The 19,442-nt window shown below is 40.3% G+C and overlaps 2 protein-coding genes and 1 long non-coding RNA gene across 3 annotated transcripts; 2 read left to right on the forward strand and 1 right to left on the reverse strand.

Annotated features, from left to right (window-relative positions):
- Positions 1 to 32: 32 nt before the first annotated feature.
- LOC307042290 lies at positions 33 to 5,654 on the forward strand. The gene is made up of 2 exons (XR_013809063.1): positions 33 to 5,332; positions 5,448 to 5,654. It is a non-coding gene; the product is annotated as an uncharacterized lncRNA (long non-coding RNA).
- Positions 5,655 to 6,508: 854 nt separating this feature from the next.
- On the forward strand, positions 6,509 to 15,419 carry agxta (alanine--glyoxylate and serine--pyruvate aminotransferase a). Its single transcript, XM_079686088.1, has 11 exons — positions 6,509 to 6,801; positions 7,053 to 7,245; positions 8,113 to 8,177; positions 8,264 to 8,364; positions 8,457 to 8,527; positions 14,142 to 14,226; positions 14,300 to 14,398; positions 14,507 to 14,576; positions 14,750 to 14,845; positions 14,993 to 15,121; positions 15,244 to 15,419. Exons 1-11 carry the CDS (start codon positions 6,643 to 6,645, stop codon positions 15,349 to 15,351), a joined length of 1,176 nt encoding a protein of 391 aa, XP_079542214.1. The 5' UTR covers positions 6,509 to 6,642; the 3' UTR covers positions 15,352 to 15,419.
- Positions 8,771 to 14,129, reverse strand: LOC307042276 (uncharacterized protein). The gene is made up of 2 exons (XM_079686075.1): positions 10,495 to 14,129; positions 8,771 to 10,337 (listed from the first exon to the last, which is right to left on the reverse strand). Exons 1-2 carry the CDS (start codon positions 13,779 to 13,781, stop codon positions 9,209 to 9,211), a joined length of 4,416 nt encoding a protein of 1,471 aa, XP_079542201.1. The 5' UTR covers positions 13,782 to 14,129; the 3' UTR covers positions 8,771 to 9,208.
- Positions 15,420 to 19,442: the final 4,023 nt, after the last annotated feature.

Raw genomic sequence — 19,442 nt, forward strand, 5'->3', positions numbered from 1 at the left:
AGAATTTGAAGTTTGTATTACAATAATGATAATAGCCTACATTAGATATATATTGTACCTTTCATAATAACATGATTACAAAGTACCTCACAACAGCTTATTGTTAACTGTTAAGTTTCACCTTTTGTCATTTTTGCCTTTATTTCGTTTTTTGTATTTGTTTTTATTTTGTTATTATTATTGTATTTTATATAATGTCATAGGCTTATGTTCTAATCAAGGAGGGTTCTTATATTTATACATAACATGATTAATATATCAAATCTTTATACGTACACGTTTATAACTTACAATTTTAGGAATATATTTTTTTTTAGAGATACACAGCAAGGGAATAATGAAAGTGAATGCACATTGAAAAATGGTGTTTTCAAAAAACTTTAACAAAGTGGGGTTGTCGGATCTCCTGATAGTAAAGGCCCTGCTCCTGGTTTTCAATCTGTCTCTCGGAATCTCTAAAAGAGAGACCTACCTAAGTTTTGATATATTAAGGACAAACTTGGCTAAATAGCCTAATAATGATAATTCCTGATATTTATTAGAGCGCTTTTTCCAGATGCTCAAAGCACTTTACAAATACACATTACACACATGTGAGGGTCATTACTGTGGACCAGGGGTAGCCAACACGGTGCCCGCGGGCACTAAGTCGCCCGCAGGGGGAAATTGGTCGCCCTCGTGCATGTTCTAAAAATAGCACAAGTCACCATGGAGCCCCGTCTAAAAAAATGATTGAATACATTTTTAATTTTTAAAATGACAATATTGAATATAACATTTTAAAAGCACACATTTTGTATGTACATATGTAAGTGAAATGGAGATTTGGTGCGTGAAATTGAACTCTGACCCCAGATAGGTTCAGAGTTGAACTCCACGCACCAAATCTCCGTTCCACCTTTAGCTGAGACAAGCTAGCATGAGCAGCTACGATCATGGGCCTCATCACCACACCGCAAACACACACACACACACACACACACACACACACACACACACACACGCACACACAGAGCAGTGGTGAGGATCTCAGCCTGCCACTGACGCTCAACCAGAAAACATCAGCAGTTAGCTCCTCATATCTCTTCAGAAACTGGACAAAAGTTAAACAAGTACAAACCACAGACTGTCTGTGTCATGGCGAATACAGTCGCTGGTTTATTTATCTCTGTAGGCCGTTGTTATGAGTGTGGAATGAGCATATACAACGTTAGCTTTGCCTGGTCGACCCAATCTCCATTCAGAAAACAAGCATTTTAAAAGGTTTTTCGCCTGCCGTCTTGTCTGCAGACTTGTTAAGCATTAATTCATGGTTTTTACTAAACGGTATCAGTATGTTGTTACTTCGGCATCATTTAGAAACGTGTATTACAATTTAATCACGGTAAAATGTGTTCATTTTGTTGTAGTTGTAGCTCCCGAGCCAGCGCGTCTTGTTTGAATGATGCGAGTAAACACAGCTGGCAGCAGCGGTGAAACTCACAGTAGGGCCTGGCTCATTTCGTGGCATCTGCAGGCAGTGGCAAGTACTTCCGGCATCTGCCACAGAGGCCGCTACTCCGTGGTATCTGTGGCAAGTATATGCCACAGATGCCACAACTTGCCGTGGCAAGTATATGCCACAACCATGCCACAACTTGCCATGGCAAGTATATGCCACAACTTATATATGCCACAACTTGCCGTGGCAAGTATATGCCACAACTTGCCGTGGCAAGTAAATGCCACAAGTTAAGAGTTAAGAGAAGGTTTATGGTAGCTGCCACTCGCCTTCCGTGGCAAATGCTGATATTTAAACCCGTATTTATCGCGTAAAATGTCGCTGTTTTGGCATGACTTTATCGGACTGATCTGTACACAAGACTGATGATCTGTTACTGATGGTCCGATCTCTATTTTTCAAAAAGATTAAACATTATATGTTCTATAGATTTTACTTGGAGAACGTGGTTTGTTAAAATAAATAAACGTGCTATTTTTATGATAATACTCAAGATATATTATTATAAAACATCATCCTTAAAATTCTTTTTTTAAATGTTCTAAATTTGAAAAAACTAGATAAAAATAAACTAAAGTTAAAATCTTGTTTTTCATGCCCCAAGAGCAATAAAAACACCTGGTAAAAAAATCCTGAGTGAGGCTTTCATAATTCATGCATGAAAGGGTTAAGAAAGACAAAATATGTTTTGTATTGGTTTTAGTAAGATGGTTTATTATAGTGTATTCTTACATATTCAGTAGGCTATATTGTTTATTCTTTAGATACTCTGTAGATAAATATGTACTAATAATGTGTAAATTATTTCCTGTTTCTTTTTATTATTATTATTTTATGTTTCCTATCCCTTATCACTGCTGTAACGCAAAGATTTCAACATTTTAGATAAATATAGTAAATACAACGTTAATTAGCAACACAATGATTTGATATTTGCATGCATGACATATAACCTTTTTACTGATGCACAAAAAAAGTTTTAACAAGGGTGTAATTATATTACATTGTAACCCTCTTTCCTCAACATATTAAATCAACTTTATACGGTTAAATGAGGATTGCTTGGAGTATCATGCTTAAGAGAACATTCTTCATGTTTATTTAAGTATTTATCATTCTCATGGTGCTGCCCTAAGTCTGTAGCCAAGTCTAATAACACCATTGTACACGTTGCTGTGTCAATAAAGATATTTATTTTTTAATTATTTGTCTTTACTAGTAAGAATACACCTGGTTATCGTAGCAAGCAGTGGAAACTCCCCTCAAGAAGCGACAATTGCCAAGGGCTTGCGTTGCAACGCTCACTTGCCAATATTTCTTTTTGTATTACAATATAGGCCTATGTTTAGCCTACTATCATAGATATAGCACGTTTGTTTATTTTAGCAAACCACGTAGGCTATTCCAAGTAAAATTGGATATAAATGATCATTTATTATCTTTTTGAAAAATAGAGATCGCACATCAGTCCTGTATACAGATCAATCCGATAAAGTCATGCCTAAACAGCGACATTTTACACGATAAATACGAGTTTAAATATCAGCATTTGCCACGGAAGGCGAGTGGCAGCTACTGTAAAACTTCTCTTAACTCTGGCATCTTGTGGCAACTCCCGTTCAGCATGCGCAAAGGCCACGGCAAGTTGTGGCATATGCTTGCCACCGCAAGTTGTGGCAAAATTTTTGCCACGGCAAGTTGTGGCATCTGTGGCATTTACTTGCCGCGGCAAGTTGTGGCATATACTTGCCACGGCAAGTTGTGGCATCTGTGGCATATACTTGCCACAGATGCCACAGAGTAGTGGCCTCTGTGGGAGATGCCACAAATGCCAAGGCACATGCCACGGCGAGTAATGGCAACACTCATTGTGTTCTAGTATGATAAATAAAATAATATTGTACCTTGAAAATCAATGCATTCGTTCATTTGACACGTTGGTGGTTATAGGTAGGCTATACAGCGACCCCTGGCGGTTCTAGTGTGAAGTAAAAGTAGAAGTAGCCAACCTAAATGTTGGAATACTCTGTTACAAGTAAAAGTCATGCATTAGAATGTTACTCAAGTAAAAGCGCAAAAGTGATTAGCATAACAATATACTTAAAGTGCATAATACATGTTTTCATTATAATGATTGATCATGAAAGTGTTCTCAAAGCTGGTAAAGGTGCAGCTAGTTTTAATGACTTTGTATACTGTAGTAGGGTATCTTGTGAATTTACTCCAGGAGTAACTATAAAGTCTGATTTAAGACTTGATTATATGTATCATCATTAATCAGAATCTGTAGTAAGTAACTAAAGGTAGCGTATTAAATAAATGTAGGGGAGTAGGCTACAATTACACAATTTACCTCTGAATTGTAGTGGGGTAAGTAGCCTACTACGTAACATACCATTTATATACTCAACTAAAGTACAACTAGGCTATTTCTAAATCACAAGTACAGTACTTGAGTATACAAGTTAGCCTATTTCCCACCTCTGGTCAACAATGTTAGATCTTTATGTCAACTTACTAATAATATATCTTGAGTATTATCATAAAAATAGCACGTTTATTTATTTCAACAAACCACGTTCTCCAAGTAAAATCTATAGAACATATAATATTTAATCTTTTTCAAAAATATGATCGGACCATCAGTAACAGATCATCAGTCTTGTGTACAGATCAGGCCGATAAAGTCATGCCAAAACAGCGACATTTTACGCGATAAATACGGGTTTAAATATCAGCATTTGCCACGGAAGGCGAGTGGCAGCTACCGTAAACCTTCTCTTAACTCTTAACTTGTGGCATTTACTTGCCACAGCAAGTTGTGGCATATATAAGTTGTGGCATATACTTGCCACGGCAAGTTGTGGCATGGTTGTGGCATATACTTGCCACGGCAAGTTGTGGGATCTGTGGCATATACGTGCCACAGATACCACATCTGTGGCATATACTTGCCACAGATACCACGGAGTAGCGGCCTCTGTGGCAGATGCCGGAAGTACTTGCCACTGCCCGCAGATGCCACGAAACGCGCTTGCTGTCTCTCGAATCTCAAGCGATTAGAGCGAAGTCGCGTCCGGTGTGAACGCAGCATTACAACGACCCCTGATAGATCTCGCGAGAATGTGTATAAATATAGATACATTTTCATAACAAAACAATGGGGTTGCTATAGCAATGGTAAATCATTGTTAATAATTATTGTGAGGAATAATTAACATTAACATGTGATCAGACAGTCCTTCACATACATTCAATTCATATGTATTCTGATTCTGATTATTAATAATAATATTATCATTAAAGGTGAACCGTGTAATTATGTTATTCAGGAAGTTTGTATCAAACAAGTAGCCCTTCGTATTACTCAGTACCCTTGAAGTAGCCCTCGGTGACAAAAAGGTTGGTGATCCCTGCTGTGGACAATACCCACAGGAGCAGTGTCTTGCCCAAGGACACAACGGCTTTAGACGCAGCGGCGGAAGGTTTCACCCCTTGATCTGATGATCATTGCACAGCGCACTGCGCCACACCGTCCATCTTCACGCCTCGAAGTCATCGAGGCGCTTTTACAAGTACACATTAGTATCATAAATGTACTGTGGGAGCAAATCCGGTTGCAGTGTCTTGCCCAAGGACACGACGGCCTGACGCAGTGGCGGCGGGTTTCGAACTGGAGTTCCCCAGCACCCCCCTTGATCTGATGATCAGATGCACAGAGCACTGCGCCACCCGTCCCATTAAAAAAGCTATACTCTATTGCACTGTATTCATTTACATTTCTGTCATGCTTCACAGATTAAAGAAGAAGGCATACATCATAAAAACAAGGTAAACCACATTAAAATAAGAAATTGATTGAATAAGCTTTGTTTATCATTTTAACATTTAAATGTGTGTGTGTGTGTGTGTGTGTGTGTGTTTTTGTGTGCGCGCACGTGCGTAGCTCACTCCTTACCTTGGCCTCAGTCTGCAGGGTGTGGTGTGTGCCACGCTGGTCCGGGGTCAGCTGGTGTACAGAGAAGGCTGCTTCTGTCCCGAGCCTTTGGGCAAGTTGCTCCTCATCCCCCCGGAAAGATCGCAAAAATAGCAACAAGCTATAATGAAATCATACGTAATTAAAGTACTGATAATAAAAACGAATTAATACTTATTAGTGCCTTATTTTTCAGAAATTTGAGACCACGTTAGCACACTTTATCACAACAAAATCAAACAAGCTTTCCAGATTGTGTGATTTGCATCTGCATGTGTTCACAATGTGTTCGTATCTGTAAAACCTTAATATGATATGATTTGTGCCATGTGCTTTTTATTTGAATAAAAGCCTACTTCCAATGGAGTTCACATTGTTCCTGTAGATATACATTATACCGTTCTTCTTTATAGGTTCAGTATGCTCTTAATCCCATAAAAAACAGTATGAAACTCCTATTTTGTTAACACTGGCCTATATGTAATATGGTTGTGTGTCAAACTGACAGCTGTAATGTACTGGAACCATTCTACTCTCAAAAAGAATACATAAAAATAAGCCACTGGATCTTTTGGGGGACAACACAATTGATAACATAAGCCTTATTTCCTTTTCTCTTCTTATCAGCAAACGGCCTTGATTTTGCTGATTTATTACAACCAAATTGCCTTTTGATGATAAAATGTATACCCTTAAATCTGGTCAACTTTTATAAGACTGTTGCAGACCTCCAAACATTATTTTAGCGTATACACACTGTACACATATTTAAGGGTGAAACTTTGTTTCTTACAAACTGTAAATAGCCAGATCTTACAACGACAGATTAAAACAGTAGGTCAACATAAGCCTTTATACGTGTGTGTTGTGGAAAACATGTCATCCTGTTGGCAGGGTAATATTTAAGCCTCACACTGGAGGAGCTGAAGTCAATGATTAACACTTGAGGACATGTTGGGTGACTTTGCTTATCTTTCAAATGGGAAACCAGCTACCTGAGTTGATTGGGCACAGAGGCAGCATGTGTTGACAGATGAGGAGATAAAGCAGATGAACCCTGACCTGAGGAGCTCACTGGTCAGACTGAGGGGTGGGCTCAGCTCAGCCTCACTGCTCCTGCTTCACAGCTCTGTGGTTTCACTGTGCTCGTCTCTCTGCTGGGAACATGTCGTCTGTCTCTGTTCCTCCACCAAAATGCCTGAAAAAAACCCTGGTGGTTCCTCATCGCTACATGTTTGGACCAGGACCTTCCAACGTCCCACCACGGATCTTGAAGGCCGGGGCCAATCCTGTCATTGGACACATGCATCCAGAGATATTTGAGGTAACACACATGGTGGAGACTATGAAGGATGAGGGCATAATCCAAAATCCAAATGTATTCCTTTACTATCATAGGAGACTATGTTTGCATTTTTGAATTAAGGAAGTGTTTTCTCAAAAGTTACAAATCACTTATTAGAAATGTTGCCAGTTCATTTTACCTCATGATTAGATAAACAAAAGGGGTTAAGGGTGACCTGTGTTAGAACCCCTCAAAATATAATTTTCATGTTTGTTTACTTTATTTTATAGATAATGAGTGACATCAAAAGTGGGATCCAGTACATGTTCCAGACTCAGAACAGCATGACCTTTGCTGTGAGCGGCACCGGCCACGCTGCAATGGAGTGTGCAATCTTCAACACCGTGGAGGGGGGGGAAAGCGTGCTGAGTGCAGTCAACGGTATATGGGGAGAGCGAGCAGCGGAAATGGCAGAGAGGATAGGTAAGGATGATGGTTTCATATATTTCTCTGTCGAGAAAAACAAAGCTTACAATTAAATTATTTCGGATTTATTTGTTCCTTTCCTGGTTCATTCTTTAGTTATAAATCGAATACAAAGTTTAGTTCGAAAAGGCTCAATACTTTTCAGCAGGGCACTGTAGCTTTCAGCAAACAATACTTCAATCAAGAAAGACTTCATATTTCAGCTGCTGATTAATGCACATTTGGTGCGGTAATATTTCCAGCAGCAGGGCTCTAATGTCGAGTTGACTCAAAATAAACCACAGTGCCTATGTTTATCATAAGGAACATGTCTCCCATGTATGTATATGGATGTATAAAGGGCACTATGCCACCCTGCATATCTCCAGGCCTGAGCCTAACCCTTCTGGGAGATATACACAAACTAATGTCATTAGCAAACTAATGTTAACATTTGCATTAAAGTAAAAGCTAAAACAAAATTGCAAAAACCTTATTGAGAACATTTTAGCTAATGTTAACGTTAGTTGCTAGCATTATTAGCATAGCCTGCTCCGTTATCAAACATTGGCAAACTCATAAGGCAATTAGGCTATTTGCTTCTTAATTTAACTTAATAAGTTCAAGTTATATCTAAATATGAAAGTTGTATTGTTTACCATGGTGTTATTGGTGAAAGTCATTACATACACGCTCATAGACTATTGATGAGCGCTAGGGGCAGCAAACAGTACACTGCGCAATTGAATACATCGGCAAGTAAATGTAATTCATTGATAAATTAGTATGTAAACATGTGATTTTCCATCATGGGTCCTCCTGGGTGGAATCTCTGCAAAGGGAATCAGTTGTTCGACCACAGAACATCGTGTGTTTACCCTACAGGTGCCACAGTAAATACCATAGTGGCGCCCCCTGGAGGCTTCCTCACTAATGCAGACATTGAGAAGGTACACTGACTCTCTAGTTATCAGGTTACCTAAATTACTTCCATAAAAGCTGCTGTCTATGTGATCACACTGTTATCTCATCACAGGCCTTATCAAAACACCAGCCAGTGGTGTTCTTCCTCGCACATGGAGAATCTTCCACAGGAGTCCTGCATCCTTTGGATGGCATCGCTGAGCTGTGCCATAAGTAAAATGCAGCGCTCATTTCTCTTTCATCCTCACTTCTAATAATAATAATTATATTGGCAGTTGATAGCTTGTTATGATGTGTGTCTGCAGGTATAACTGCTTGTTTCTTGTGGACTCTGTGGCTTCAATGGGAGGGACCCCTCTGCACATGGACCAGCAAGGTTACATATTCAATCCTGGTAGATTTCATAGTCTGGCAGCCAAGGCCCTAACCTCGTTTTGGTTGTTAAAGTTTTTTTTATTGCTGATTATTAATCACTTATATGTATATAATGATACCCAATTGGGTGTGGAGTTCTCACCTTTGGGGAAATTGAGATAATTGAGAAAATCCAAGATGGCCGCCACCGAACGCTTAAAATCCAGATTTGTTAATATCTCCATGACTATAGAAGGGACAATAATGACCAATATGTCGTTTTATATGTTTTCAGATACAAGGAATCAGATGAAACCATCATTGTAATGATACAAACAACATAAAACTTGTTTTTTGCAATATGCGACAAAAATTGAATATAATATTTGATGTTCTGAATGGCATATAATTCGGCAAGTAGTCGACATGCATCTGGCACATATAATTCAAAATAGCAGTTTCTGTGATATACATCTATATATTTTGCAGTTCGTCTTCACATAAAAATGAGACACAAACGGTCCCATCCAATCATTAATACATGCATAGTTATGTAACCTTTATGTTTAACTGCTACAATATATTTCAAACATATACATTTATGCATGTAATACAAGTGCGGGTAGACATAGTAACATATATATATTATAGAACATATGATACAGACATAATAACAAGCTTAGTATGTTACGATTGTTGGGTTTCAGTCGTCTGCATCGTCCACAACATCTTGGTGATCATTCTGGCAAGTACCTCCACCCTGGCAAGAACAGAACTCAGTACACGCCATACTTGCTTTTTTGCAACTACACCGTTGTGTACTGCATGGATTTTGGCTGTGGCATGTGCACTTGATGAGAGATAGCAGCTCTGGTGGGACAAGCGGGGTGTTAACAGGCACCATAGTTGGTACAAGTGCTCCGGATGCGACGTCGCGTGACCATCCATGAGCAGTGGGGTCAATTGCTGCTGGGCAGGCTTCCAGAGAACGTCGCCAAACACCAACTTGAAGATGCGCTCTGGCTACATTTGCTTTAAATGCCTCGGCAGTCGGTGGAAGTGAGCAAAGTTTTGGAGCTGTGGCTTTGCTTCTACCAATCTTTGAGGACCATGCTTTTTGTCGTGCTTCTGTGAGAGACTTGCAATTGGGCTGACCGTAACATGCCAACATGAACTTTGTTGATTGGTCTATTACATCTGTAACCTCTGATTCCATGTTGCCCACCAAATCAAGTTTATATTTGCCGGTTCTTAGAGCCTTGAGTGCAACTGCCTTGCCGATACCGAAGTAAGACGCGACTGTGTCACAGCCTGTTAGACCGTGAGCAGCCAGTAAATCAGGGATGATGCTCTTGTGTTTTTCCACTGCGGCGTTGACATCCAAAACAGTTCGGCCATAGATTGGGGAAACCATCAGAACATGCGAGGTTATCTTGCCCAGGTGGCAGAAGTGCAACAAGAGAACAAAGATGTCTGTGTCATCTGCAACTACCAGGACAGTGCCAGTCTGCACACGTGATACCTGTTGTATGATCAGGGTATCACCCTCCTCCTGTGTAGTGGTCATGTCTGGCCGTTTGTTCATTTGTCCACCTTCGATCTCAAGTGGCACCGGATCACTGCCAGTGACAACCAGTTTATGAGTTTGGAAGTCTATTTTGTGCGATACTATGTCCTCGACAATCAGGTCAATTAATTGCGCTTTATTGGAAGTGACGGTGAGCACAACTTTTTGTGGTGGTAGTCGGGCTGTGCAACGCAGCGTGTAGGTTCTACTGGCTCCTTTGTCGCGTCCGCGGCGTGTCGACTCCTTCGTACTACCCTCAATGTATCTGAAATATCAATACAATCGAATCATTAACATCGGGTCAATGCGAATATTTCATAACTGCAAACATACATGTATGTGTACTGATGTTGTGAATTTTGATCAATATAGCTAGTGTTATGCTAGACTCTAAAGCAATATGTATTTAATACATTGCCTACCTGTCAAAGACTAGATAGACATCACTGGTCGTCAAGTGTGTGCGCAGATACTTTCGGAACAGGTCGAGGTAGTCTTGTACAGTTCCAGATGTTGGCCATGGCACTACCCAAAGGATAGCACATCCATCGAGGAATGTTGTGTGCACATCCTGTTCTGCGAGCCTTCGTGATACGTCTACCTTTAGGGCGTTTTTAAGGTTTGATTTTGTTTTAGCATCTCTCATGTTTCCTTGCTGATCGAACATAGCTGTTGGAACAGGCGCCAGTTCATGACACATGAGTGTGTCTGTGTCTAGATCCCGTGAACTACGTTGCAAGCCCATGGCCCGTGCATATATGACCTCTGTGTCAAACACGTTCGTGTCTCCTACTTTAATGTGTTTACGAGACAATGACATGGTGGTAACTAGTTTGGGTATGGTGGCATGGAATCCTGCAGGCCAGCTCTCCTCAAACGACTGCATCTGGGTATGACCTATTGCTGCTGCAGTGTCCACATTGATTGATTGGTGGGTCAAAATTTGTCCGGTAACAATATTCAGTAAGCCTTTGGGATGCTTGGGATCGAGTGGATCTGTACATAGTTCAAGTTTGTCACGCAGAGCTTGTCTGTCTTTAAGATCACCCTTGATTCTTCCTGGTGTTTCTTCCTTATGCTGAGTTTGGCTCTGTGAGTGATCTCGTTCTCTCATTTCGCTCAAGTCACGAATCACACTGTGACATGTGTGCAAGCTATACGCCCATGTCTTGAGGGTTTCTGGTTTGAGTGTTATTCCGACGATTCCACTTTTCCCTTTGCCGTACCGCATAAAGGTTGTTTCAATGGCCATATCGCTCCAAATGCCATTGAAAAGCCCAGAGTTATGGTGCATTGTATGCTGTCCCTTCATGAATTGATCGGAAACGTTCTTGGGAAGGCCATGCATTGATCGTAGATAGTACAATGCATACCGAGCATAGTGTACATGGCCTGCAGCGAAAAACAGCGGAATCATATCTTTGACAGTTGCTAGATGCAACGGCCAATCAGCCTCCCTCTCAGCACGGATGAACTGGAGAACGAGAAACATGGGTTTGATGAGACACTCCACCCAAAGCTTTGTTGTTCTACTCTGAGAAGCGAGGTCGTCCAAGATGTCGGTAAGATCAGCCATGCATTCTAGTTGGTGATTGGTGAAGATGGACTGAAGTAGTTCCTCAACTAGCATTCTGAGAGCTCTAACATTTTGTGGGAATTTTTTGCCACTCAGCATCTTCAGAACGCCACCAAACACAGGGCTAAGTATTTCAACAATGCCTGTGTCAGCCATAAGGGTGCCAATGGAACCACAATAACTCATTAATAAGTGCATTCCACCAAGACGAAGGTGGATATTTCCAAGTTGAATCGGATTTTCCCATTGGACATGTAAAGCTATGCGATAGAGTTGCAAGTCGGCTGTGAACACCACATACTCTTGTCCGACTTTATGCGATAGTTGCTGTGCTTTCTTCATTGCTGCCATCATTGTTGACGGATATGCTGGCGGCATGTCTATCAGAGGTAGATATACAATGTTGGTTTTTGGCTTGAGGGTGTGACCTTGCTCTCGACACAACCGGGTGTTGTAACCATTGAACTCTGGGCAGCCTACCCGTGTAACGACATCATTGAAAAATGCAAAGTCATTCTCGGCTGCTCTTTTCCGTGATACATCCATCATCACTTGGAGTTCTGATGAAAGTGAAGCAGTAGGTATGCTGGGCATCTCTGGTTTCTTTTGCCCATAGTATACAACAAATGAGTCGTTGTCGTCTGGTATTGGTTGGCACACTTCTTCCTTTTTGATTCGCCTGATGGTGTCAGGTCCTTGTACGTCTTCATAATGTGTTGATGGTTGCATGATAATCATGGCTAGAGAATGTGTGGATGCCTTGCCATTGGGGGTCGAAATATCTGTGTCGAAATTATCGGACACCACCTGCACCAAGCCTTGCTGTGCATCAGATATTCCTTGCTCAGTGAGATCATGTGCTACCGCAAGTGCAGCGGACTTCTTGAAACGCTGGATTTCATCGTAGCTGCATGTAACACGATAGTCATACATATGAGTCAGTAATTCCTTGGAGTCGCGCATCAATATGCCCAGTGCTACTTGAAGATCTGTTGCTCGATTAGTTACAATGCTTGTAATGATGTTTCCAATCAGCAGAGCTGGCAATGATGTTTCCAATTTGGGAGAAATAGCTGTCAGCAGATCTTGCAAAGTGTCTGAAACCGACTGGCTGGCTATATGTTTATCAATGTGTTTGTTGTATGAAGACTTATCGTGCTCCACGGCCTTGCATTCTCGCACAACTTGTTTGCTGACTTTGGCAATACTTCGTGAGATGTCATCCTCTTCATCATCTTTCACTAGTTTGAGCGTTTTGGCAGTATTTTCTGTGAATGTGACTATGCTTGCAAAGCCTGGGGTGGATAGGACAAGAAGTTCACTGCCAAAATGCTGCCGCAGCTCTTCGAGAAGTCTTCGCCTACTAAGTGTCCTGCCAGAGTTGCTTGAGTATTCATGGAATAATTCGAGTGAGTTCCATATCCGATGTTTGTCAGCTTTCAGCTCCTTCAAAGTATGATCCAGGCCTATGTCAATGATCGCTCCAGTTGCTTGTTCAAGGTGATCATGTTGTGATAGATATTTGTTGGTGAAAAAGCGACTCATACAATCTCTGTGATAGCGTGCCTCCACTGCATGCAAGTCACTCAACGCACCTTGCACTCGATGCCTGACATCATTGGCCCAACTGTCTGCCCTGGAATCGCATTTCTCAAGTAAATACACCTTATATGGCTCTCCACTATGCTCCGAATGAGTAGAACGACAGAGGTACGCAGGTCGCCATCGTTCTGGATGTCGTTCATTCTTGTTTAGTTCACATAGCTGCCCGCAATACAGACAGTGGTGCATAAAGTCAAAGACGCTTGACGAACGGCGAAGGCGTTTTGTAGACGGTCCGGCTTCTTCATCAGTGTCAGCTTTCAAATATTTTGCCAAATTAGTTTTTGATGTGTACCGTGAAACACAATTTTTGTGATAGAACACACTCAGGTCTGGATCGGTGCTGAACTGAGTTTCCAGCTCAGTGAACAAACTGTCTTTGTACGTCTGGCTTGCTTGTATGATTGAGATTATCCGGGACGATCCGGCACTTTTAGAACATGGCTGCCTGTCATCACATTGGTCTCCGTATTTCGACTTGAATATGCACTGTTCATCCATCACTTCTGCAAAGAGACAAAGAACTATCATTACAATAATGGTTTCATCTGATTCCTTGTATCTGAAAACATATAAAACGACATATTGGTCATTATTGTCCCTTCTATAGTCATGGAGATATTAACACATCTGGATTTTAAGCGTTCGGTGGCGGCCATCTTGGATTTTCTCGATTTTCTCAATTTCCCCAAAGGTGAGAACTCCACACCCACCTGGATATCATTATATACATATAAATGATTAATAATCAGCAATAAAAAAAACTTTAACAGTCAAAACGAGGCTAGGCCAAATAATCCACTTTGGCTGCCGGACTATCAAGTCTCTCTCAGCATTGTATTACACAATCTCTTTTGATAACAATCATTTTTGGATTGATTTTATTTTCAGGAATAGATATCCTATACACTGGCTCCCAAAAGGTTTTGAATGCTCCTCCGGGTACAGCTCCAATCTCCTTTAGTGAGAGAGCATGGTGAGAAATGAACATACAAGTAGACATTAAGGAATATGTAACACCATGTAATTAACCTTTAATCTGTTCACAGCCAGAAAATATTCAGCCGCAGGGCAAAGCCTGTGTCATTCTTCTTGGATTTGGTTTGGCTTGCAAACTACTGGGGATGTGATGGCAAGCCGTCCAGACTGTAAGACATTTTCGTCTGCAGACAGGAACAGATTAGATTTCAAATTGTGCTCTCAAGTTCAGCTGTACTTTCTTAATATGGTCTGTCTTTTCCATGTCCCCTCTGTAGATATCACCACACAGGCCCAGTCACTGCGTTCTACTCTCTGAGGGAGAGTCTGGCTGTCCTTGCCGAAGAGGTGTTTTTTGTTTTGTTTTTGTATCCACTTCAATAGCTCTGTACAGATAGCCGTAGCAGTTTGTACAGTGGCAAAAATATACCAACATAATAACAAAATAATATGATGGTTATGCATCAGCTGTTCTATAATGTTTTGACTGTCTGTCTTGATTCCTTTACTATTTTTCTAAGGGTCTGGAGAATTCATGGGAAAGACATCATAAAGTGGCAGAGTATTTCCACGAGGGCCTCGAGAGCATAGGACTCAAACTCTTCGTCAAAGAAAAAGTGAGTTTCAAGTTAAATCAGATTATTTCGTTTCATAATTTACATTCTCGCAGTTTTTCAGTAGAGTTAAAACTCAATGATGATCAACAATTTAAATTATGAAAAAGAAAGAACATTTATAATTTCTGATTTAAATGGTTGTTACAGAAAGCAAGACTGCCTACAGTTACCACCATTGTTGCTCCGCGTGGATATGACTGGAAAGAGATCACAACCTACATCATGAAAACCCATAATTTAGAGATTTCTGGGGGGCTTGGACCATCAGCTGGCTTGGTAAGACAAAAATCCTTCAAATACTTTGTATAACAGTTTGTTTCTACTTGAACAACCTATGCCTTCCAGGTCACATAAATCCTGTGAATGAAGCCTAACACCTGGTTGTTGTTGTTTTTTAGGTGCTACGTGTTGGACTGATGGGATGCAACAGCAGCAAGGACAATGTTGACATGGTTCTGGCGGCACTGAGAGACGCTCTTAAACACTGCCACAAGAGCAAAGTGTGACATGTTGCTGTTGGATGCTGAAAAGATAATCAAGGAAGAAACTGTGTAATAAACCCCTATTCTCAGGATCTGTCTTGTGTGGCTTTACCATTATTTGAATGAGAACAGACTTGCATAATGCTGTAGATGTAGCGATTCATTTCAGACAGTTTGAAACGCGAGGGCCGTGATTGGTACCGCTCAAGGGAAAACCTCCAGCTTGATTTGAGACCGCCCCCGTGATAGATAAATGTAATTATATTGAAGTGGGGTTCCACACTGGAGCTCATGTGAAATAAAGTAAGATACAGAATGCTGGATGTACAGCGGAACTTTGTTAAGATCCATATGTCACGGATATCATACGCTGTGCTAAATAAGAGACATGTAATCATTTACAAAACATCAACATGTTGTTATTTAACAAAATAATGTTGTTTAGTCGAAAAAAACGAACGGGAGGAAATGCAGCCCGGCTCTCGATTTTTAATCCTAATTTAATCATCATCTTCACCACGATGATTTATGTTTATTTTCACCGAATTGACATGAAATCACTGACACATATGAATATACTGTATTCAACTTCATTAAAACGTTATTAACGTGCCTAAACTCAGTAATTTACTAAAAATATTTATATTTTAATGGAGCCTCGTCGGCAGATCAGGATCCCAAAGCGCAGCGGAGGGATCCTGTGCATGAAGGGTGTTATTTTCCCCATAAGGAACAAGTTGCAGCAAATTATCCCGCTTATTACATGGCCACATTCTCAACAAAGTAACGACATGACTCCCAATATTAATTGAAATGCTTTTATAGATTTAGAAAATGTTTTTATTGATTTAAAAAATAGTTGTATGTTTTGATTTAAATTGACATGCATCCGCTAAGAAAAATAGTCCGTTGTTACCGTTTTTTAAACAGTCTAAATGAAACGGCAGCTCTCAGCTGTGTATTTGCACAACTAATGGCCCATCACCCACAGCTCTCTCCCCCCCCCCCCCCCCCCCCCCTCCCCCCTGATCTTTCTTCTCCAGCAGCTAAATTAACTGTAGGTTATGAGTGACCATAGACTGTATATGACAAGCTTACAGTTAGTGACGTAACAACACCATAAAAGCTGGTGGGTTGAAAGCAATACGGGAGGTAAAAATAACTAGAATAATTGTGATTCATTTATTGTGGCTTTTATGTTTTTAGGTATAAAATGTTATGTAATTCAGGCTTATAGTTCACCCTTCTCTAAAAGCCTTCAACAATGACAATATTCATAGTAATTTAATAAATCCTTCCAAGACACATTGTAAAAAATAGCCTACTGTAAGTTAAGAAATCATTCCAATATGTACATCAGGGCTATTCAACTACACATTCAGTTGGGCCAGATTTTATAACTACAAAATTCAGCTGGGCCAGACATTCAGCGGCCTGTAAAAAGCGGGTAGTGACACATTTTAAACAAACACATATTACTGCGATGAAAAACATGCAATTTTTATTCATTGTTCATCTAACAAAGGTAGGTCAAAAAGTGCATAAAAACACAACAAATTAGCATTAATTTAACAGAATCTGAAAAAAAGTGCACAGTTGTAGCATTACATTTGTTTGCTTTAGAAGTCAAATATTCAGGTTATCTTTTTTGAACCAAGCACATCACAAAGTGCATTTACTGAATACAATAATAGCAGTCTTAATACATTTCCTGACATACAAAAAAAACAGCTAAAGAGCAATGCAACACAAAGAGGTAGTACTGTAGCAATACTATTTTTTCACTTTTCAAGTAATAACAAAAAAATCATACGTTTTGGTCACATTACAAAGTGCATTTAAATGAATACAGAAAGAACTGTCAAGTTACCCTTCAGTGCACAAACCCATAACAAGGGATACGGGTAACTATATGAATGAATACTACACTACACGTCTACTATAGTAAACTAGGTGCTTACTGTCACCTCATTTGTGATTTGTCATCGCTGACTTTCTCAATGGGAGAAGGGACATTTTTTGTTTTGAACAAGAGCAGTGATTTTTGGCTCATAGGATATCAATGCAATCTAAGATATTGGTGAAAAGTGCTGTCAGTCAGGGAGCAGCAAGTGCTACTTTTGATTGAGTTCATGTGTGAAAAGCTTGATGTGTATGTTGATCCAAACATACTGAGCACACAGATCGCTACTTTCTGAACGTTAGGGAACTGCCGTTTTTTGACATCACTCCAAAACTTCGCTGGCCCGTTAGTGCGCTGCATGTCAATAAGTTCCAGTGTATATTTCCCCTTGTCGATGCAGGGGACCACTTCCTTTGCTCTGGTTGATGCGTCCCCCTCTTCTGCAACAGTGAAGGGGTCTCTGGCAAAGCCCATCACCTCTGTGGGCAGAGCAAGTCCATCCAATCGACCGGCAAAGTTCTCTTTCAACCTCGCAATGAAATCTGTCATCACATCCGTGATTTGTGCCGGAGATGTGATGTGTTTGGGGAGCGTCGGAAAATGCAGCATCCGACCCGTGCTCAAGTCGGTCGCGAAAAGGTCCAGCTTGACTTGGATCTGCTCCACAAGATCAATGACCGTTTTGTCTCTGTTTACGCTTCAGAGTTGAGAGAGACATGGTTTAGAGTTGCTATCATAGGACCACCGTTACTAGCACCACTAGATGCACTTTCAAAAAAAAACGTGCTGCGTTGTGGTTTGGTGGTTTCTATGCAACGCGGAGTGTTGCGTTCATGGTCTGTACTAGTGTAGGAATTTGGCTACGGGAGGCTGGGCCACTCGGGAGTTGGTTCTGGGCCGCATCTGGCCCGCGGGCCGCCAGTTGAATAGGCCTGATGTACATCTTCTGATGTAAGAACAATAACATTATAAATAGTAACATAGCTGAACATGGTATTGTACATTTAGCTTTGAGTGTTACTGACCTGAGATGTTTTTATTACATGAATTAAGGTGACTGAGGCTTTTTAACATACAGGGATGCAAACTCATCAGGTATGAAAAAGGTGACAAGGATCCGAGCCCCCGGCTCCCCCACCCCACAGAATATTGGCTTTAAAATGAGGGATAACAGAGGATATTAGCAGAACAACTAAAGCAGCAGTGTTAATAATAACAGAAACGCCAAAGAGTCACATCTAATAGAAATATATAAAAGCATTTATTTTAAATTGTGTAGCAGTCAGTTTATAATTTTGGCAGCACTGTTGAGCATTTTGAAAATGTATTTTCATGCCTCTGTGCAAGGCTTAGTCTTTCTATCTTTATAGCCACATGGTGTAAAGTAACTAAGTTCATAAACTCAACAAGTACTATACTTGGGCACAATTTTGAGATACTTGTGCTTTATTTAAGTATTTCAATGTTTTGCTACTTTGTTCTTCTACCCCACTACAGATCAGAGGTACATGGTGTACTTCTACTCCACTACATGTATTTAATACCTTTAGTTACTTTACAGATGTGGATGAATGATGTGAAATATAATCAAGTGTTAAATCAGACTTTAGTTCCACCTGGAGCAAATCCACAAGCTACCCTTTAGTATACAAAGTCATTCAAACTAGCTGCACCTTTACCAGCTTTGAGAACACTTTCATGATCAATCATTATAAAACATATCATATATATTATTCTGAAATGGACCAATCTGCACAATGACTACTTTTACTTTCGCTACTTTCACTACATTTTGATGAGAATACTTTTCTACTTTTACTTGAGGAACATTTTGAATGCAGGACTTTTACTGTAACAGAGTATTCCTACACTCTGGTACTTCTACTTTTACTCAAGTACAAGATCTGAGTACTTTTAGTCTCGTACAAGATCTGAGTACTTCTACTTTTACTCAAGTACAAGATCTGTGTGCTTCTACTTTTACTCAAGTACAAGACCTGAGTGCTTCTACTTTTACTCAAGTACAAGATCTATGTGCTTCTACTTTTACTCAAGTACAAGATCTGAGTACTTCTACTTTTACTCAAGTGCAAGATCTGTGTGCTTCTACTTTTACTCAAGTACAAGACCTGAGTGCTTCTACTTTTACTCAAGTACAAGATCTATGTGCTTCTACTTTTACTCAAGTACAAGATCTGAGTACTTCTACTTT

Source organism: Notothenia rossii, assembly GCF_949606895.1.
Source record: "Notothenia rossii genome assembly, chromosome: 1".
Lineage (NCBI taxonomy): Eukaryota > Metazoa > Chordata > Actinopteri > Perciformes > Nototheniidae > Notothenia > Notothenia rossii.